Source organism: Pyrus communis, chromosome 16 (assembly GCF_041283825.1).
Source record: "Pyrus communis isolate YQ-2024b chromosome 16, ASM4128382v1, whole genome shotgun sequence".
Lineage (NCBI taxonomy): Eukaryota > Viridiplantae > Streptophyta > Magnoliopsida > Rosales > Rosaceae > Pyrus > Pyrus communis.
Genome location: NC_142580.1, coordinates 11,883,006 through 11,905,855, shown reverse-complemented (window position 1 = coordinate 11,905,855; position 22,850 = coordinate 11,883,006). Strand labels below are relative to the sequence as shown.

Here is a 22,850-nt window from a genome sequence, read left to right as displayed (position 1 = left end):
AAATGAACAAGAGATGTGTGAGAAGTAAAAAGGGGTGTGTAGATAACACACCCCTATTTTGTTCGGAAACATGATTAATTTAAAACAACAATGATTTTTCACATACTCACTTTCACAATTACTCCCTAGTTAATTCAATATTTTAATTTTCTTTTGATCAGTTTCATCAATAACTAGAAAGAAAAAAAAAATGGAGTGCTTAAAATAAAAAATAGGGTGCATAAAGAATTTCCATTTTTTTTTCTTGAGCAAATGAAGTTATTTGCACTAAAGAAGTAGGAGATCAGACTAAATCTTATAATGGATTAACAATAATGAGATTCAAATTCGCTTTTAACGAAATTCAAATCTAAAACATCTCAATTACGAGGAAAGAACAATACTATTAGACAAACATCTCAATTACAAGGAACTTTTTTTTTTGGGGTCAAATAACCTCATTTTTTTTTTAGTCCATCAATATTTTTACACTAAGGGGAGAGGGGGTTCGGTAAAGCCACATAATGAGCAGCCTAATTTGGTAACAAATTCGTCATCTACGAAATTTGAACTTACGATCTCTTACTTTCAAATGAAGAAAAATATCATCAGATCCTGAATGGCAAATAACCTTACTTTTAAAAGCTGAAAAAATGGTATCGGGACGACAAATGGGTCTAGTGATAGAGTAAGTCCAAAGAAAAGAGTGACACTTCTGAAAATGGGCCCAAAACTTGATTGTGCTGGTCCACCCACGCCCTATATTTTGTTGTGTAATCACCATTGGATTCTCTCCATTTCTCTAGGCTCGATTCTGCAGCTATTATTTTTCTCCAAATATAAAAATTGGGTGGACCTCAATTTTTGACTCACATGCAAAACTCTCCAATCAATTCATGAAATGTTAGGCATGTGATCCCACTTGAATGTTTGAAACAATCATAATCAACCCCTCGTGTGTGAAAAATCACATTCTCTTAACGATAATTAGAGAATGAGTTTACTGTCATCGTAGTTCAAGATTTGAATTTGTATTAACGGCTTAAAATGTTACATAACAATAACTTTAAACTCTTCATTTTGATTTAGTAAATAACTTTGTACCAGTAGCTAGAGACGTTAAGACAGTGGTGTTTGTTTAATGAAACCGTTCCTTGTAGTTTTGGTTGGTTTGGGTGGGTGCCAAATTCACGCGGTCTTGTGCTTTCTCCCAAGACATCACTTTCAGTTGGCTAACTTCCCGGGTTCATTTATTCACACACCCGACCCATCCCGGTCGACCCGACCCAACAACTTGAACGAAAGTCTCACACGGCAACTACCTGCAAGCACGACGGAACTAGCATGGCAGTTGGCGGGGTCCTCTGGATTCTAGCAGGCCTATCCAGAACGCACCGTCCGCACGTTAGCTGATATCGCCGTCCCACTCTGTGCCTTCTCCGAGCGGGAGCGCACGTTAATCCATATATTAATAATTTAGTTATTCTCAAAAAAATAATTTAGTGAAAAAATAAATAAATAAATAAATGGATAGGTAGATATACCGGAAATCGTGTGGCGGATTTTGACCCAACACATCCACCGGAAAGGAAAAGAAAGGAGAAAGCAACAAAACAAAAAAGAAAAAACTTTCACTTTTTTTTTTTAAAATTCTAATTTCCGAAAATACCCTTGGATCGATCTCTCTCTCACTTGTCCCTGTCTCTCAGTCGAACCTCTTCAAGTCCGAAGTTTGTTTTTCCAATTCGGATCAGTTTCTCTTCTTCGTCGCTTCCGTCGTCGTTGATGGAGTTGCAGAGGCGCCAGGACCAGAGACGTCCAGAGAGGAAGGGGCAGAAGCGGAAGCTAGAGGAGGAAACCGGCGGCGAGCGGGAGATCTCGGTGAAGTCCGGCGAAGCCAGAAAGGCGCTGCTGAGCGAGGTCAGCGAGCAGGTGAAGGTCCTCAACTCCACCTTCTCTTGGAGCGAAGCCGATCGAGCTTCTGCCAAGCGCGCCACGCACGTCCTCGCCGAGCTCGGCAAGAACGGTTGGTTGAAACGAAATCCCCAAATCACCCTCCGATCTCGCTTTTTCCCCTCATTTCTTATCGGTTGTGAAGCTTTCGAGGTTCTTGAATAGCTCGGATTTAACGATTTTATGCGTTTGTGTGTGAGCAGAGGAGGTAGTGAGTGTGATCGTCGAAGGCGGCGCGGTTCCGGCTCTGGTGAAGCATCTTCAAGCGCCGCCGTTAAGCGACGGCGACCGGAGTTCGAAGCCGTTTGAACACGAGGTTGAGAAGGGAAGTGCCTTTGCCCTGGGCCTTCTCGCAGTTAAGGTCACTTTACTCTTACTGTTTTTCAAATTTTCAGTCCACTTTTGGTCAAAATTTTCTGTGGACTTGGAAATTTCCTTTTCTGTATGAATAGATTTCTCGTTTTAATTTTTTCAGTGATGGTACAATTGAGCTTGTAATTTACTCACAGAGGTTCAAGAATTGGAATTTATGTTAGTTGGATTTGGAATTTTGGATACTAACTGAAGTTGCTAAAATTCAAAATTTTTATAAAATTACAGTTAGAGTTGGGGAAATTATAATTCGAAAATATACGAAAATAATATATTCTCTTCCCAGAAGCACACAGACAATTAGGCCTATTATTAATTTAATTGATATTAGAATGCACCGACAATTAGTATGAACTATGAAGCTAAAATTTCACAATAGTGAGGCAAAAGTATTTTTTTTGGCTGTGGTATACATGTAAGGAGGTGTAGTGTGATTATTTTTCGTCGGGTTGTTTGATGGTATTGTAGTTGCCGGTTTGCTATAGTAAGTTGGTGTGGTATGGTTGCCGATATGTCTGGGTTGCTTTTGATTCTTGGTGTATCCAGTATTACTCTTGACCTTCTTTATGTTGCATGGATATTTATGTGGGACACTCTTGGATAGGATCTAATTCACCGTCACGCTTACTCTACGTATAATTGCTAAACTTGTTCATTCTTGCTGTCATATGTGTCAACAGCCGGAGCACCAACAACTCATTGTTGACACTGGCGCATTAGCTCATCTTGTGGATTTGTTAAAGAGGCACAAGGATGGTCCTGTATCTCGAGCTTTGTATAGCGTCATTCGTAGAGCTGCTGATGCCATCACCAACCTTGCTCATGAGAATAGCAACATTAAAACCCGTGTCAGGTTTGCTTATGTCTCAAGTACCTTCTTTCTCAATAAAAATGACAGTAGCAACATGATTCTAATGATCATCAGGAATGCATATACAGAATAGAAGGTGGAATTCCACCTCTAGTTGAGTTGCTTGAATTTGCTGATACCAAGGTGCAAAGAGCAGCTGCTGGAGCATTACGAACCCTGGCATTTAAAAATGACGAGAATAAGAATCAGGTGATAGGTCTTTTTTTTTTTAAAGTTACTTATGATAAAAGGTTGGTTTGAACAAGAACCTGATGGTGTCAATTTATGGCTTTGCAGATTGTTGAGTGCAATGCGCTTCCTACTCTCATTCTAATGCTTCGGTCTGAGGATGCTGCAATACATTACGAAGCAGTAGGATCTTATTTTACTTGAATTTATACTATGCACAATGGGACTTATATTGTTCAGAATTAGGTTTTCGCACTTCATGTTTTTGCAACATCAGACCATTTATAATGTGATGCAGGTTGGTGTTATTGGAAATCTGGTACATTCGTCTCCAATCATAAAGAAAGAAGTTCTTCTTGCGGGAGCTTTACAACCTGTTATTGGACTGCTTAGGTGTGTCCCAGTAGTGCCATGTCACGTGATGAAACTATACTATTATTGTTTAGTGTCCATTATTTCGTAACGTGAAGAAGTTTCTCAAGTCTTGTATTGGGTTACAGTTCCTGCTGCTCTGAGAGCCAAAGAGAAGCAGCTTTATTACTTGGACAATTTGCTGCAACTGATTCAGATTGCAAGGTGGGTTAGATATATTTCTTTCATTCAATTCTTTTCCATGATTTGAGTCAAATTCTCACCCCTGTTTTGCGTTTGGCACCACAAAGATGTTAGGAATGAAAACATCATTAATCTTCTCTCTGGTCGAATAATGATCCTATGACTTGCAGGCTTTGCTTTATCCTTGTAGATAGATCTTTGTTCTTTCCCTGTTGTTTCTTTGCTTTTGGGTCCTTACTCCTTACATTGACCTTGCCCTTCCACTGAAATAGTCAGGATTTTTGTAGGTTCACATTGTACAGAGGGGTGCTGTTCGGCCTCTGATTGAGATGCTTCAGTCCCCTGACGTACAACTAAAGGAGATGTCAGCTTTTGCATTGGGTAGACTGGCACAGGTTATTATTTCTTCACATATGTTGTTTCTTTTGTGTAAATTACAATTCTTTGGCCATATAGTCTTCATCCCAGTGGATGTATTCTACCTTTCAAGGATGGATTTTGATTTTGCGCTGAGAATATACTTAACCATAGATGGACTTATTTCATGTTCCGCTAGAAATGAAGATGAATTTATGGGTCATATGTTTTCACTGTTGAGCAGAAGTTTTAGATTTAAACTTGAGTTTCTTCTAGTCACTAATATCATCACTAGTTCTCAGGTTTCCTCATAGTGATCCAATGAATTAATTTTGATTTACTATTCAAGTAATGCTTTTTCTTTGTCTTTTGGTGCTATGCGAGATGCTCTTTTGTAATAATGATTCAAGTATTTGCTAATTCAGGACACAAACAACCAAGCTGGTATTGCTCACAATGGTGGTTTAGTGCCATTGCTGAAGCTTCTTGATTCGAAAAATGGTTCTCTACAACATAATGCCGCATTTACTCTTTATGGCCTTGCAGATAATGAGGTATGGTATAATTAATAAATTTTCATGAAAATTATGTCGAGGTAGACATTTAACACCATTTTAATTGATGTTATTTTGTTGGTTCGTTTTCTCCTCTAGGATAATGTTTCCGATTATATCAGGGTTGGAGGTGTTCAGAAGCTGCAAGAGGGAGAATTTATTTTTCAAGTATCTTTCTCTCACTCTCTCTCTAAAGATTTTATTTATATTTGTAGTTCCTCTAAATACTGCATGTTTCTAAATGTTATAATTCTTAAATCATTCCTTAAGTATCTTAGTACTAACTATAATGGATGTTTTCAGTTCTTCCATTTTCCTTCGCTCTTTGCTACATATTATAAATTGTAACCTCCAAGAATTGACGAGTCGTATTATCAGGCAACAAAGGATTGTGTGACCAAAACATTGAAAAGATTAGAGGAGAAGATTCATGGACGAGTGAGCGTGTCATGCCTATATCTAATTTTAATTTTATTTTGTAATTTCTAGCATTTGGTATGTTTAATTTATTAAATATATGAGATTGTAACTTCTTATTGTTTCAATGTAGGTTTTGTCCCATTTGTTATATTTGATGCGTGTAGCAGAGAGGGCTGTCCAAAGACGAGTTGCTTTGGCTTTTGCTCATCTTTGTTCGCCAGATGATCTAAGAACAATATTCATCGACAACAATGGCATGTCACTTCCCGTGTTTATATCATGTTGTTCATGGTTTCTTTTGCATATGAACTTGTATTATATTTCTGCTGGTTTTGTGCTTGTTGATATTGATATTATTAAGCAGGTTTGGAGTTACTTCTTGGGCTTCTTGGTTCCAGTGCCCATAAACAGCAACTTGATGGTGCTACAGCTTTGTATAAGCTAGCCAACAAAGCCATGACTCTTTCTCCTGTGGATGCAGCTCCCCCATCTCCAACACCACAGGTTGGGGTGTTTTTCAAACAGTTGGTTGCTTGTGGTGAATTCTTGTGTTTGTGGACATAATATAAAGTCAATGTGGAAGCATTATATATGTTTTGTTTTCCAACTTATTCAAATTATTGTTGGCCATTTTGAACCTCTAAAACATAAGTGAAAGTTACAGCCACACCACTCATTGTAATTCGGTACAGTTTTTCTGGAAAGAAATCGAATCCGATATGCCTATTGTATGGCTGCTTTCTTGCATTTAAAATTACTGTCATCTTAGGCAATAAAGTATTTTTTTTGGTATAAATTGCTTGTGATGGTGGATAAATCTTCATGCAGGTCTATCTGGGGGAGCAGTATGTAAACAATCCTACGCTGTCCGATGTTATTTTCTTAGTTGAAGGTTTAAATCTTTTATCTTTATTTAAGCTCGTCCTACTTATGCTAGATTAGTTGACATTACAGAATATTCAATTACCATTGGTCATTGTATTGTTAACATAAGGGACCTCTTTAAATGTTTGATTGTTTGCTGACCAATTGCAGGTAGACGGTTCTATGCTCACAGAATTTGCCTGCTAGCTTCTTCAGATGCCTTCCGTGCAATGTTTGATGGTGGTTACCGGGTGGGTATCTATTTTCTTACAAATAAATACTGAAGTGCACGGAACATGGTAAAAAGTATGTCTTCATGTTCAATAGCGTGCAATATCTTTATAATTTCCATTTAACCTATGACAGGAGAAGGATGCGAGGGACATTGAGATACCAAATATTAGATGGGAGGTTTTCGAGTTGATGATGAGGTAAATTGAAGATTGTATTTTTCCTCTTTCACAAAAGTCGTCTTGTGAGCTTTGATAACTCAGAGACTTCCAACTTTGCACAGATTTATATACACTGGATCAGTCGACATTACTATTGATATTGCTCAAGATCTCCTCAGAGCTGCTGATCAGTATCTTTTGGAGGGACTCAAGCGGCTTTGTGAGTATACAATAGCACAGGTGACCTGATTCTCTCTCTCTCTGCTCATGTCCCGCTCTGAGTTGAAAAAGGCAGCCACCTAATTACTATTCTACTCTTTTTTGAACAGGACATATCGTTGGACAACGTTTCAAACATGTATGAACTTTCAGAAGCCTTCCATGCGATGTCATTGAGGCACACATGCATTTTGTTTATTTTGGAGCAGTTCGATAAATTGAGTGCCAGACCAGGGTACGTGCTCCCTCCAACCTTTCGTTCTGATTCAGAAGATTATTTATGTATAGGCCAAATGAGTCCCTAGATTTAGTCTTCTTTTGCTTAGCAAGGGTACCTCCTCATTTGCTTATTTTGTCCGAAGTTTCGTTTTTTGTTTTCATCTACTGAACTTGTCTCGATGCTGCAACACTGCAGGAACTCTCATCTGATCATGCTTATATTACCCGAGATCTGCACTTACTTTACCAAAGCGCTTACTAAGCCTAACCCACATAGCTTGCGGCTATAAATTGCTGCCTTAAATTCTTGAGTCCTAACACCCCGATGTACAGAAACCGCTAGTAGATGCTCTTGCTGTTGTCGAGCCATGAGAATTTTCTAATTCTTTGATTGTAGTTTGCTTACGATCCGTTCTGATTCAATTACTTGTAAAAACGATGCCCCGTCATTACCTTCGCCCATTGTCTTGGCTTTGCTCTTTTTTAGTGAAATCGTATTTAGTAAGAGACCAGCACCGGTGCCCGTGCGGTGCAACTGGTTTTAAAACTGTATAAAACAAGCAGAAATTTTTGAGTACCTACAATATGCAGCACTGTTTACATGTGGAGGTCCATTTACAACTATATTTTCAATAACTAACATATAGGTGTCCAAGTGTTCATATAACGGTCATTGGTCTCTGGGGCGAAGTTCCTAGATTCTTGTGGGTTTAACCTGAAGAGTTCGATGAACTTGCTCTAAATTACAACATAATGTGAGAAAACAAATATCAGTACATTGCAACATGTATCACCATAAGAAGGAAAACATACACAATTGATGTTCCTTTGATGATGTAGGGGGTATTAGTAAGTAAGGTGAATTGTCAATTTAGTCTTTGAATTATTACCTCAGTAAAAAATAAGTCCTTAAACCATTCTTTTTCTTTAGAAAAATCAGTCATTAAATTATCAAAATCTGCTAATTACACCTCTAATATTATATTTGAAGCTATTATATTCAAATTTTCGTCAATTTAAGTGATGTTACTTGCTTGTGACACATTTGAGGGTAGTTTGGTAGTTTTCCATAATGAAATAGTGTACGAAATAAAACCTTTTTTTTTTTCGATAGAAAAGGAAATGCATTAAAGAGAGAAGCCCCTTGGGCAACCCGTTTGAGTACAATCAAATAGATAAGCTGGGTGAGCAGCCAAGGGGATGGTACCATTGCAAACATGAAAGTCATCAACAGAAAAACCTACACTAGTGATCGCATATGCTAAAAATTGGCTTTCCTAAAAACATGCTTCCAGCAAATAACCTCAAAGGAGTTTGACAGCCGACGAATGTCTGCAAGAATGGTCTTCAAACGCCAGGGGGCATGATAAGAACCACGAATAGCCTCAATAACCAGCTTCGAGTCCCCTTCAACAATGATGTGCTTAAGACCCTTCGCTTTTGCCAACCAGAGACCATCATTGAGAGCCAAGCATTCCGCCACATTAATGGTAGTTTGACCAACCCTTCGAGCCCCATCGATGAAAGGAGATCCCATCTCATTTCTAATTACAAATCTCGAAGCAGCCTGCTGGTTAACCACCGAACCATCGAAATTGAGTTTGACAAAACCAACCTCCGGAGGAGACCACCGAATAGTGCCAACCTTGACCACTCTGTCATTAGATAGCCCATTGCTTCCCTGACTATTAGCTGCCCAATACTCCCTGCCCAAACTAAAAGCAGAGCAGGCAATTCAAGTATAATTCGGATTCTTATTTTGGAAAACAACTTGGTTTCTCTCTTTCCAAATCTACCAACACACTATGAGTACCATACTCAGCTCACACAATCCTTCACTATTTCTGGTGTCCAAGGAGTTTAACCAATCATTGAAATTAAGACTTTGATTCATTTTAACAGAATTAGGAAAAGCAGGACTATTCCACACTTGCTTAGCAAAACTGCAATCAATGAAAAAATGTCTAATACTTTCAGTTTCTACATTACACATAGGGCATGAAGTAGCCATACTATTTATAAATCTCGCCAACTAGTCTCTAGTATGTAGTTTTCCCACAATAAAAAGCCAACTAAAAATTTTAACTTCGTGAGGTACGATATGGTTCCACATTTATTTTTTTTCATAATCTTGCTAGAATGCACATTATTGGTAGTAGAATTTTGTATCCAAGTCGCTGATTTGACAGAGAATTTACCATTTGCATTAGGACCCCAACAACACTAATTGCCTTGAGGGCTAGAAGGAAGGGGAGTACTACAAATCTAGTTAGCCACTTCAACATGAACCATACGATATAGTAATTGTCTTATCCTATTGCCCATTAACAATAACCTTTCTTACTTTCATATCAAGATCAACATGGATAATCTGGTTGCTAGATAAGAGATTAGTAAGTGGGAAAGGAAAAACCCAATTATGGGTCCAGAAAAAAATATTCTCTCCATTTCCCACCACCCACCTCAAACCCATCATAATAACCTCCCTCTGTCTAATTTTATTACTTAGAAAATCTTCCTTCTTCATATACTTATTCTTAACTATTTGGACCCACCAATTTTGCTCCTCAGTCAGGACTTTCCACCCTAACTTTGCCAAGCAAGCGTTGTTGAAGTGAGCACTCTTCCGAATGCAATAAGTTAGCAAAGGTTTAATCCAATTAACCATAATTTTAGTGATAATTTTATAAGTAACATTACATAAGCTAATTTACCTAAAATTGGACACCACCTTAGGAATTAGGGCAATATGCGTATGGTTTATCAACCTTAAACTGGACCCTGTGCTAAAGAAATCTTTAACCATATTCGTAATCAAATGGCCAACCAGATCCCAACAGTTTTGATAGAAAATTGCATGTATACCATCAGGTCTTGGGCTCTCAAGGGCACGGATACTTTTAACCGCTCTCAGGACATCATCGTCAAGAATAGGTTGGTTTAAGGAGGCATTGTGAATCTCATTTAAACAAGGATCAATAATATTCAAAAAATCATTGATATATGAGTTAGAAGGGGTGAGAGAAGCAGTGAACCGTTGTTTAAAATCTTTAACGAAAGCATTTTCCAAGCCATCACCTTTCTCCCACCAATTACCAAGGTGGTCACAAATACTGGAAATCTCATTCTTTTTCTTTCAAATATTGGTTACAGTTTGGAAATATCTAGTGTTTTTATCTCCAAGTTGGAGCCAATTAACTCTAGCTTTTTACGCCCAGAAAATCTCCTCATCTCCAAGGACATGATAAAGTTGCCTCTTGATATCACACTCCTTATTTAACAAATAGTTAGACACCGGTAAGCTCATGTTATCTTGTTGTATTTTATTTAACTCACTCATGATAGCCTTTTTCTTATCAAAAGGGTTGCCAAAGGTATCATTTGTTTCATTTATGGACAAGAAATTTGAATCTACCTAAGTAGCCCCTAACCTTATCATAGGAGTTTCCAAGCATACCTTCACTCCAAACTCTACTCACCACATTTATGAAATCAGGATGCGTTAACCACATAGCCTCAAATTTAAAATTAGTACTACCTGCACCATTAGTATTGTACATACTATTGGTATCCAGTAAAATGGGGCTATGATCTGAACCAAATATGGGATACTTGTGCAGAGATGCCTTGGGGTACAAGTTAATCCAATCGGAATTAGCAATAGCCCTGTCTAATCTTTCATAAATAACTGTGTTATCTTTGTGCCCATTACACCATGTGAAAAGCACACCTGAAGCAGGGATTGAGATTAAATTTCCTTCACTAAGGAACCTATTGAACTCAATCATGTAATTACTAATAGTCTTATTGCCACCAATTTTCTCAGCAAGATTAGTTATATTGTTGAAATCCCCAACTAGAAGCCAAGGTCTAAATCTAGGGATATCAGGTGTTAGATCAAGAAAATCTTTCCAAAGGTGGGGCTGTAGGTGTTTTTGTGGATATGCATAAACAAAGGTGCACATGAAGTTAGTATTTGTTTGCTTATCTAAGATATCACAATGGATAAAATAAGAATTCATAACATTCACATTCAGAATGATATTCCGATCATTCCAACAGAGGCAGAAGCCTCCAGCCTTACCATCTCCACTAGCAAAAACAATAGTAGAGAACCTTTTAGGCAATAAAGCTTCAAGCTTTCTATCAAGGCTAGATCTAGGTTCAACAATGCAAAAAAAAAAAAAAAATCTAGATAACATAAACAACAAGGGAAATTGAACTACGAGGCAAAATCAGGCATGCTCCAACCCCTACAGTTCCACAGTAGCAACTTCATCAGTCGTCATCTTCTAAGTTATAATTCAGACCCTTACCACTCTTACCTTCACTCCTAACTCTCTTTCTATTACCCCCAGCTTGCACCTGCTCAAACTCTTCATCCTCTATTTCCATAAATACTCATCGGTTTCTAGATCAATAAATTCCTTCACTCCCTTTCCCTTAAGCTTGCTGTCCGTAGACTTCTCAGACATCACACACTTGCCTCCAGCAGTTCCAGAACCTGACCCTCCTTTAAATGATGACCCTACCTAGAAACAAGGTCAGCCTTAGACACCCGTGTTCTATTACCACAAACCACATTTTCATAGCTTTTGCCATCCATACATTCAGAACTTCTACCTCTGCTAGCACTCTTACTCATTTTAACTGGCACAATGTTCCAACCATCCTCATCCTCCATTTGCTCCTGGACCATCTCATCCCTCATTTTAGTTTCTCCCTCACCAGGGCTAACCTCATCAACAAGAGTAGGTTGGGGAAATAAAAACATTAGCCCTTCATGAAGCTCACTCTTAGTTTCATCACTTACTAGAAAAGTTGCAGGGTACACCAATGGTTTATCCTCGAAAATTCTGTCCACAAGAAGACACTCGTTGTTGTCAAAATCAGTAGGGCACGAGTGCTTGTCACTCATTTTCCTCCCACAATAAAAGCAAATCTCAAAAAGTTTCTCGTAGCTGAGCAACAAAAGGCAATCTTCATCATCATTCACCATTAGGATTCTCTTTAAGAGCAGCCTCAAGTTAACTTCTAGAAGGACCCTAACAAACAATCCATTGAGACCCAAGATATTGGTTTTATCAGCATGGATAAAATTCCCCACAAGTTATGTGATAACCTCCAAGATCTCCGCATCTCGATATTTAACTGGGACTCTAGAAATCCTAATCCACATCTTCATATTAGAAATGAAATCCGTGTCCCTGAAATGAACATTTCACCTCTCCATATGGAAAATCTGATCCCTCACATACCAAGGCTTGTTATTTAGAGTAAACTCTATTTATTCTTCATCAGTAAATGTCATATCCTGACCTGGGCTGCACCACATCTTGGGCTCGACTCCTTCATAGCACGATGTTGTCCGCTTTGGGCCCCAGCCACTCCCTCACGGTTTTGTTTCTGGGAACTCACAAGAGAACTTCCTAGTGGGTCACCCATCCTGGGATTGCACTGGTGTGAACTCGCTTAACTTTGGAGTTCCGATGGAATTTGAAGCCAGTGAGGTCTCAAAAGGCCTCGTGCTATATGAAGGTAAGCATGTACATATAAGGCACATCACCCTCTCTCCGTTGGTCGATGTGGGATGTTACAATCCACCCCCCTTAGGGGCCCGACGTCTTCGTCGGCACACTCGCACCAAACGACAGAGTGGCTCTGATACCATTCTGTCATATCCCAGACTCGACTCCACCATAGGACGATATTGTCCGTTTTGGGCCCCGGCCACGCCCTCACAGTTTTGTTTCTGGAAACTCACAAGCAACTTCCCAATAGGTCACCCATCTTAGGATTGCTCTAGCCCAAACTCGCTTAAATTCAGAGTTCCGATGGAACCCGAAGCTAGTGAGTTCCCAAAAGGCCTCGTGCTATATGAAGGTGGCATGTACATATAAGGCACATTACCCCCTCTCCGTTGGTCGATGTGGGATGATACAGTAAACTCAATGGCATACCACCTATGCCTAAAGTGGTCCAAGTAGAATGGATTCTTAACTCTAGAACCCCAAGTTAACCCCAACTTCTATTTAATAATCCTAGCATCCAATTGTTTTCCCACTAACTTACCCACAAGGACCCTACTCTTCATGTATTCAACATTTAGGTTTGAGTAGAGACTAGTCGACACTCTAGTAACACCATTCTCTATGGTGAAGGTGCCACGGGCACCCTCAACCACAACATGGGGCTAACCAGGAAGTGGCTCAACAAACTTGTTCCCCTAATCAGGAATTATAGGGCTGGTGGGAATCCTAGCATATCTCGAAGAGGAGGCCTCAAGTTGAGAGATGACAGTCATGGTTAAGGTATACAAGCTTTAGGATGAAACACTAAGCCTCACCAACCCATACCTATAAATACTAAGTGTCAAGCTTTTGACACAATTCTAGTAAGATGAAACGGGCAAACCTAGAAGCTTAAAAGACACACAATAGCCCTTAGCAATAATTAACACCCTAAAAGTCTTAAGACTAGCCTAGATGGCGCAAATGACAATCAAAAACTCAAAAACTGAACTAACTGAGAACCAAAACAACAAATTAATTAAGCGCTAAAACACTCCAAACCAAAAGATAGGATTTAAACAAATGTAATTAAGCTTATACATTAAACCCTCCATCAAATCAAAGTGACTGTAAAGCTTCCTGGAGGTGTTATGATTATCCCTGCCCAATAATAACCAATGATAAATAAACCATACCTTGCACGCTCCGATTAGGCGGTTCTCGATAATGTAGCAGCTTATGCCGTCTTGCATCACCACTCCAATTACCCACCTTGGATACATCCCCAACCTCTTGATCTTCTCATTGAGTATACACTCATCTTGCACACCTTCCTTATCATAATGATTATAGTTACCACCTCGAGACACAGATTCATTTAAGCAAGTAACTTTAATAGCTTGATTGGAATTGCACTCTAACTTCCTTTGGTCAATTGCCCTGTTTGCAATTTTTCTCACCTCCCTTATCCAAATGATTACACTCTAGCTAGAATTTGCAGAACACACACGATTAATCAAGTGGAATAATTGTAACAGGGTGAACCCTAACCCTAACCCTAACCCTAGAAATTTCCCCCTTTTCCCCTTCTCGACTCTCATTCTCTGGCTCTTCAGATTTTGTGTATGAAGTAAAATTTGGAGGGTAAATTGGTATTTTTTCATAAGAAATAGAGTAAGTTAACTTTGGAGGGAAAATGAGACGTTAGATTCACAACCTTTATGAAATGTTAAGGCTTATAGGCAAGAAAATGATGGTATTGCACTTTAAAGTGTGTCAAGTGACTTAAGTTGACGAAAAATTTGATAAAATAGCTTTGAATATAATAGTAGGGATGAAATTAACAATTTTTAATGAATTTAGGAACTTATTTCACCAAAATAATAATTCAGAGAACTAATTTTCATTGATGTGATAGTTCAAAAACTAAATCGGTACTTCACCCTAAGTAAATTTTATTACATGGAGGTATTTGACCTTTTCCTTAATCAACTATTCGGATTGCAAAAAGGGAAAATTTAATAATTTCAGATTTGGTCATAACCCACCAAATGTTCCAAATTTTACAATCACAAAATATCCTCATTCCTTCAAAACATATAACTAATATATATATATATGGGAATTATGTGTGGGGCCCAATTAATGTCGAACTTCAAGGATCCGAACCATCTATTTTGTAAGTCTCGATTCATAGATCATCCTTACAAAAATTCAATTCAATCCGAAACCATTTGCCCATTTAATTATCAAGATAAAATTTCATTATTTGTTATATAACAAAATATTCGTTAATTTTTTTGAACCCAATTAGATGTCTTAAATATTTCCAATTTAGCTAATATTTTGTAAGGATGATCTACGAGGTACAACTTGAAAAATAGATTGTGGAGCAAAAAATAATCAAGAAAATTATGGAGGTGACATGTGTACTTTTGGGTAAAAAGGACAAACTTACCCTCGAGGCACACCAGGATTCCCACGCTCATGCAACGGAAAATAACGGCTCAATCAAGGAAGAGTCAAATGTGATCAAAATGGTATTTATTCAAATCCCTCTCATCACTCCTCATCAAAATGACCTTAATCTTAGATATTATTTCACATAATATCTTGCAATATACTCATAATTCCACCATATATGGCCAATCCTTATTCTCCAAATAGGGTGGGCCACTCCCTTATAAATAACCCTATTCTCCCACTAAAAAGTTAAGCCATTGCTTACCCATAAACTCCTAAACACATTCTTCTTAGAATTCTAACTTTGGCATTGGAGATACTTCCGCCAAAGCCTCTCCCATTCATCGTGGGCGCGTGAGGCTTTTGGCCTTAATCTTGAGTGTTATTATTTTGCAGGTGCATTTTCATCAAATGAGGAGATGGCAGAATTTTGCATCCACAAAGTGGTGCTTTTATTGAGAGTTTGATTAACATGCTCAAAGAAGACTCTCGCATTCAAAGTTTCTCGTTTCTCATTCATTTGTAAAATTTTCGTACTTTCTTATTCCTATAATTTTTTAATTCTTTGAATAGAGGTGAGGAAAATAAAATACAATGACGGGAAATTCAGAAACCACGACGAACGAAACTTTGTACGTTGAAAGATTCGAATCAAATGATGGAGGACAAGATGTAACCCCACCACGACGATCCACGAGGCTCAATACGATGGCAAAAGGAGCAACTTTGACACCAAGGAGCACCACTACCATGGCAGCCATGGGGACCACCATGGCAGTAGGGAGTGTGCCAACTCCGTGGCTGCCAGCCCACTGTAAGCAGGGAGCAGCGAGGCAGTCATAAGCCCAGCCTCACGCCATTTTACAGTGCAAGCCTAAGCAGTTGCGGTAGGAGAAGAAGCCTAGCACTCGATGGCCCAAGTCCATCGTGAGCCCAGTAAGCTCCTAAGCCGAGCCTAGGCCCAGCGCATACGTGCACTGCAACCAGAGTAATCTATGCCAGCCTCCCGACTTACTCTGGCGATCTGACTCGTTCCTGCGGTCCAATTCGAGGTCCATCCTATTCTCGTGGCCCTCTAAGTAATCCCAATCGGCCCAAGACCAATTCAACCGTCATGGCTTCAGATTTCTAGATCGATGATTGAACCAGGGATATTTTCATCCTATTTCTCCGTAGATTTGATATATCCCAACTCAAATCTCGTGCCTGGAGTCCATTACACTTCCACCACTCAATGAGACTATATCGTCCAAGCTCTTCCACCCCAAATGGTAAACAACACTCGTCTTGACAAGTCATAAAGTTGACAAGCGCCCTCGCGCAATAGACGACCTTGGTGAATCAGCTTTTGCAGTGTACCAAGATCCAGCATGGCCTAAAGGAGGTGTCCCGAATAGGACAAGGGCAGACGACGAACCTTTCTAACAACGTCTTGGTAAGCAATCATTCGACCAGTCACAAACTGAGCGTTTGGATAATGTATACTCCTGATTGGGCCCCTGAGATAGCGCATACTTAGCATGCGTAGGAGTGTGCACTATCGGTTAAGCCTACGAATAATCATACATTTACCGTTAGGGTCATACTCTGATAATAAACATGAGCAACCTTCCAGGCGAAGTGTTCATTCGCGACTAGGTCTGCAATGAACATCCTTCACCTCACATTAGAGTAGGTAGCATGACAGATTGAGAGAAACAGTCACTCAATCCGGCTTAAGTTCAATCGACAGCCTATGAGGAACTCGCTCACTTATTAAGAACATACCATGTGCATCGCAGCTGTGGCATAAACGAGCCGAGCACATAAAAAAGTAGCGTAGACCAACAGGACACAACTGAGGGCAGCTGAGAGCTCCGCTACCCCAACAAAGGAAAAATTAGGAAGAAGAGAGAGGCTTCTGACTGAACAATTGTGCGATTTCCAACGTAACGAGGTTATTAACAATGCATTATAATGGGACATGACCAAACTAAGTAGGTCACCCTTCACAGATGAGATCGAGCAGGCAGAGCCTCCACCAAGTCCAGTATGCCGCATTTCACATCCTTTAAAGGGGATGAAGACCTGGATAGACACCTAAAGCACTACTGAAATGCAATGAACCTCTATTAGAACAATGATACTCTTATGTGAAAGATATTCGCCACCACTCTACAAGGAGAGGCATAAGATTGGTTCCACACCCTACAGCTACAATCCATCCGGAGTTTCGACGAACTTTCTTTGGTTTTCACCAAAGAATATTCATCCTATCGCTCGATAAAAAAGAAATCCTACCATTTGTTCACTGTCAAAAAGAACCCAAAGGAGTCGCTTTGCGACTATGTGAAGAGATTCAAAGCAGAGAAAACAAAGATAGTCAGATACAACGACTCGATAACTAATGCAACCTTCCAAAATGGACTTCTAGCTGACAACCTGTTGTTCGGATAATTAATCATGAAAGAAGATTTAACTTTGGCAGACTCTTTCACTCTAGTAGAGAAACATGCACTTTGGGACGAGGCTCAACGAGTAGATAAGGCACTCGAGTAACCTCGAAAAGAATCGGCAGTAGCTCAAAAGAAAGAAGACGGGAAGCAATACAACAACAAAAGCAGGTAGGAGGCCAAACCGAGGGACTGATCCCCGATTAAAGGAGGCCTGATACCCAAGAAATACTTTAAGTTCTCGATCTTGATCTACCAAATCCTCCGCGACATCAAGAGTGAACAAAGGTTCAAGCTGCCGAAGTAATCAAAGGGAGGTACCTCCAAGTTGGACCACACCAAGTACTGTTGTAACGACCCAAAATTTCTAATTCGGAAGCCAAACACACGGGTAGGCCACAATAAAATAATGGTTAATTGTTATAATTTCTAATTTGGAAGCCAAACACACAGGTAGGCCATAATAAAATAATGTTAATTATAATTCTAACTAACCATACAAAAAAAAAAAATCATTTTGTTTAATTTATGGCTGCATCTAACATCCTGGTTAGACTGCCTACGTACCCTAAATGAAAGGATCAAGTCATTTGTAGTTCACCTTATGATTCTAGAACAACATACTAAAATTTCATTCCGATCCAACGGTCGGATCTCCGCCAATTACGAAATCAAATGGCAGTCAATGTTTTATTTTATAAACTTGCAAATCCAATTCGGGAAGATCCGCATGTCCGATTCTTGATCCATAAGTTCCTAAGGTCCTCAAATATTACGTACAATAAGGTCTCAAAGTTTGGTGACAATCCAACGGTCGGATCGTCTGTTCATATAATGACCTAGTAACGTATCGTGGTGAATTTAGGTTCAAACAATCCACCTACGTCATCCGGATATCACAACTAAATTGAAGACACTAATTTAGCATAAAAATAGCATTGACGGCCCTCTGGCCATGCGCCGTTGCACGCACCGCCGTGGATGGCAGTTGGCTGCCCCGACTTACAGGAAAATTTCAACTATTTCTAAAAATTCTCAAAAATTATTGAAATGAAGATCTCGAAGTGTAGAACAAACTTTATACATGTGGCCAAGTCCAATTTGGTCGGGGAAAACTCCAATTTGCCTCGGTAAACCCTAGAAATTTGGTGGCTTCGATCCATCACCTTCGATGCTCCACCGCCCCAACCAAGGCTTGGAACATGTTCTTGGGTTCATGAGGAGTCGACCCATGGTGGTGGTCGATGGTGGTAGTTATGCGCACAATTACATTTAGACATTTATATGATATATCTATTATCTAGCTGGCATATTGTAAACCTTTTCCCAATAGTTACAATAGGGTGCAGAGCACCAAATCATTAGGGCTTCCATTTCATACTACCATATATCTGTAAGGTTGCGCCTCTTTGATAGCTATGAGAAACATGATAGCACTTTTATCTTTGATTTCCTCATTGCATTTACTTCTAGCTTAATTTTCTTGAAAAGATCATACCAATTTGGTATCAGAGCCAGGTTTATGGCAAGAAAAAACCAAGCTCCACCGATGAAATCGAGTTTTGCGGGTGGTAGCCATGGACACCCAAACAGAACATCTCACCACCTAACTTTATGCGATGCAAGAGACAGTAGCGACGCTGTCCACACACCGGGATGAGTTTCAGACCGGCATGGTGGAGTTGCAACGATCTATCATGATGTTGACAAATCAGCAAGCCCAGTTTCAGGCGACTTTGCAAAACCAACAATTTAACATCTGACGAACGATGTTGGAGGAGATTCGCCAGATTCGAGTTGAAACGAGGCCGCCGTCGACTGAGAGAACATCATCGGTCCCGATTTTTGGATCAATTTCTTTGCCACCTTCGTTCACAGTGTTGGGAGTGACAGTTATCCCACCACCGAGCCCTATTTCTACAAATCCCATCTTGGGTTACGCCACAACTTTTTCACATTCTTCCCGTCAATTGCCGTTGTACCCCCACTTAACAACAGCGGGACCGACTCTGACCTGCAGAGCATCTCCGTCGACCACTAGATATAGCCCTAATCACACGTCGATTCCAAATTCCATACCCTACCCCTCACCATATTTAAACGCCACCCTTCCTCCATACCCTACAGCTGAAATACCATCATCAACATTACCAAACTACCAACTTCACTCCCATGCTAGCCCATATGGTAACCATATGTTCCAATTAGAACCAACACCCCAAGGATTGCACAGTGGGATGAAACCTATGAAGTTGGATTTGCCTAAATTTTCTGGTGATGATCCGTTGAGTTGGCTTGCCATAGCTGGGAGATAGTTGACCTATCATGAGGTTCCAGGGCATATGAAGGTGGTAGTGGTAGCAATGCACCTAACCGGAGACGCCGCCTTGTGGATGAGCTCTTTTGAATCACGGTTCCAAAGCAACAATTGGGGAAAATTTGGAGAGGAATTGATTAAGCGATTTGGCTTAGGCAATCATGCGAGTTTCACGGCTTGGTTATCTCACATTCAACAAAATAGGTCTCTCGAAGATTATATGACAGAGTTTACTCGCTTGCCTTGCCAGGTACCTGATTGGACATATGACCAACTTAAGGGTGTGTTCATTGGTGGGCTGAAGGAGGAACTGAAACATGATGTGTTGGCTTAATTTCCCCATTCACTATCTGGGGCCATGAAATTAGCTCAAATTTACAATGTAAAGACCCAAAATATTCGAACCTTTAATCGTTCCATTAAGCCAGCTTCATCTTATCCCCAGAACTTCCAGAACTGTAAATTTAGCCCTTCCACAAGCTTCACAAGTTCCTCTTACAAACCCAACAATTTTTCACAGAATTCACATCTCCCCACCATGAAACTTACTCAAGCAGAATACCAAGAAAAAAAGGAGAAAGAATGAGTGTTTTTTTTTTTTAATCCAGAAACTTATGTTCCTGATCATAAGTGTGCAAGGTCTCAATCCCAAATACTGTTGATTGTGGCTACTCCGGATAGTGGTGAAATTGAAGTCGCACAAGAAGAATTAAAAGACGATGATGATACTTGTGATTTAACAAATACGGAAGAACTAGTTTCGATGTATGCCCTCACCGGATCCATGTGACCACGAATGATGAAACTTGAGGGTAAGATTGGGAATCAGGTCATTCAAGTGTTCATTGATTGTGGGGCAACTCATAATGTTTTAAATCCGGTTGTTGCAAAGAAAGCGGGACTGAGATTCAATTCTGCCATTAACAAGAGCATTATTGTCGCCAATGATGCAACTCTTACAACTGAGGGCCTGGCACATGCTGTAATGGTGGAAGTGCAAGGCTATACTTTAAAAAGAGATTTTCTGTTGTTAGCAGTGTCGGGCTGTGACTTGGTTCCAGGAGCAGAGTGGCTAGAATCTCTTGGCATGATAGGTTGGCATTTCCTGAATAAGACCATGGATTTTAATGTTGATGGAGTACATTATCGTCTACAGGGACAAACTTCCTTTGATGCCTCTGTAGTTAAGTCATCTGTGATGATGAAATTCCTCAACCAAGAGAAAATGGGGGTCATTGCTCAGTTGGTATTAGTCCCAGATGTTGAGCCACCTACACTTTCAGTCTCACCTGAGATTAGAGAACTCATTGATCAGTTCAAAGACTTGTTTGAAGCGCCAACACACCTCCCTCCAGAATGGACGTTCGACCATTGGATTCCCTTGATCCCTGCCACTTCCCTGATAAATGTGCGCCCATACAAGTATCTGCACTTTCAGAGGATGCAGGTATAATTCAAGCTAGCAATAGTCCGTACTCTTCCCCAATTTTTTGGTTGAGAAGAAAGATGGCTTTTGGCGTCTTTGCATTGATTTTCGAGCATTGAATGCTGCAACCGTGAATGATAGATATCCAATTCCGGTAATAGATGAATTGTTGGATGAGTTGCACGGTTCAACTATCTTCTCAAAACTGGATTTACGATCTGGTTACCACCAAATCAGAATGAATGCGGAGGACATTTTGAAGACTGCCTTTCGTACTCATGAAAGGCATTACGAGTTTCTCGTGATGCCGTTTGGGCTTACCAACGCCCCATCAACTTTTCAGTCACTGAAGAATGATATATTTCGTCCTCTGTTGCGCACATCTGTTCTGGTTTTCTTTGACGATATCCTAATTTATAGTGCCAATATGTCAGATCATCTTCGACATATTTCTTAGGTTTTCTCTTTGCTGCGCACTCATTCATTGAAACTGAAAATGTTGAAGTGTTCCCTTGGGCAGAGTAGTGTGGAATATTTGGGTCACATCATCTCTACAAGTAGAGTTGCAGTTGATCCACAAAAAAATACAAACTATTCGTAATTGGAGTAAACCCCAGAATGTGAAGGGCCTGAGAGGTTTTTTAGGTTTGGCTGGATATTATCGCAAGTTCGTGTGAGATTTTGGTAAAATTGCTCGCCCACTTACTGATATGTTGAAACTTGACAACTTCAAATGGACTCCAGCCTCTGAAGTAGTGTTTGAACAGCTTAAGCTTGCCCTTTGTTCCACTCCAGTGCTAGCTTTACCAGATTTTAACAAGCAGTTTACGATGGAATGTGACGCTTCGGGCATTGGAATTGGAGCAGTCCTCTCACAGGACAAATATCCCGTTGCATTTTTGAGCAAACCACTGTCCGGATCCAACTTGAATATGTCGGTATATGACAAGGAGATTCTCGCGATTGTGTAAGCGGTCCAGAAATAGAGACCTTATTTGTTAGGACAACAATTCAAAATTGTTACCGATCACCAGACAATTCGACATTTTTTGGATCAACGAATAACTACACCAAATCAACAAAAGTGGCTCTCTAAGTTACTTGGCTATAACTATGTGGTTGAATACAAGGCATATGCTCAAAAGATTGTTCTTGATGCACTTTCAAGGAAAGAGGAAATTCACATGTTGATGGGATTGTCACAACCAATTTTTGAGGGTATTGAAGAGATACAAAAGGCTTGCACAAATGATCATGAAGCTTTAGTTATTTTCAGCAACATTCAGAACAACCAACCGCACCCAAAAAATTACTCCATTCAAAATGGCACGATGTATTATAAGCATCGACTTTTTTTTCCTCAAACTTCGCAGTGGCACCACACGTTGCTCCAAGAATTTCATTCTTCTGTCACTGCAGGGCACTCAGGATATTTGGCAACTTAAAAATGATTGTGTCAAAATTTTATGTGGCCAGGAATGAGAAAGGATATCAAGGCATTTGTGGCAGCATGGGATACGTTTCAAAGGCAAAATTATGAAGCTATTAGACCACCAGTTCTCTTGTAGCCTTTACCAATCCCCACTGATGCTTGGCAAGACATATCTTTGGATTTTATTGAACGTTTGCCTACATCACAACACAAAAATGCGATTCTCGTTGTGGTGGATAGACTTACTAAGTACGGGCACTTCATAGCACTCTCACATCCCTACACAGTAGTCAGTGTGGTTAATCTCTTCATCCAAAACATATTTCGTCTCCATGGAATGCCGAGAT

The 22,850-nt window shown here is 39.8% G+C and overlaps 1 protein-coding gene and 1 pseudogene across 3 annotated transcripts; both read left to right on the top strand.

The window, feature by feature from the left end:
- The first annotated feature begins 1,393 nt into the window (after positions 1–1,393).
- LOC137731591 (ARM REPEAT PROTEIN INTERACTING WITH ABF2) lies at positions 1,394–7,500 on the top strand. 2 transcript variants are annotated; one of them, XM_068470747.2, is made up of 19 exons: positions 1,394–2,005; positions 2,136–2,287; positions 2,985–3,157; positions 3,244–3,364; positions 3,452–3,526; positions 3,642–3,736; positions 3,844–3,919; positions 4,186–4,293; positions 4,681–4,809; positions 4,909–4,977; positions 5,188–5,247; positions 5,360–5,483; positions 5,594–5,733; positions 6,058–6,121; positions 6,265–6,344; positions 6,460–6,524; positions 6,608–6,725; positions 6,815–6,939; positions 7,120–7,500. In XM_068470747.2, the coding sequence occupies exons 1-19, from the start codon at positions 1,765–1,767 to the stop codon at positions 7,211–7,213; spliced, it is 2,109 nt and encodes a 702-aa protein (XP_068326848.2). In that variant the 5' UTR covers positions 1,394–1,764; the 3' UTR covers positions 7,214–7,500. The 2 variants fall into 2 exon arrangements, with proteins under 2 accessions (XP_068326848.2, XP_068326847.2); XM_068470746.2 differs by having other exon boundaries at positions 2,136–2,293.
- An 11,138-nt stretch (positions 7,501–18,638) lies between these two features.
- On the top strand, positions 18,639–21,961 carry LOC148689980 (uncharacterized; annotated as a pseudogene). Its single transcript, XR_015957621.1, has one exon. The product of XR_015957621.1 is annotated as an uncharacterized LOC148689980 (transcript).
- The last annotated feature ends 889 nt before the right edge of the window (positions 21,962–22,850 follow it).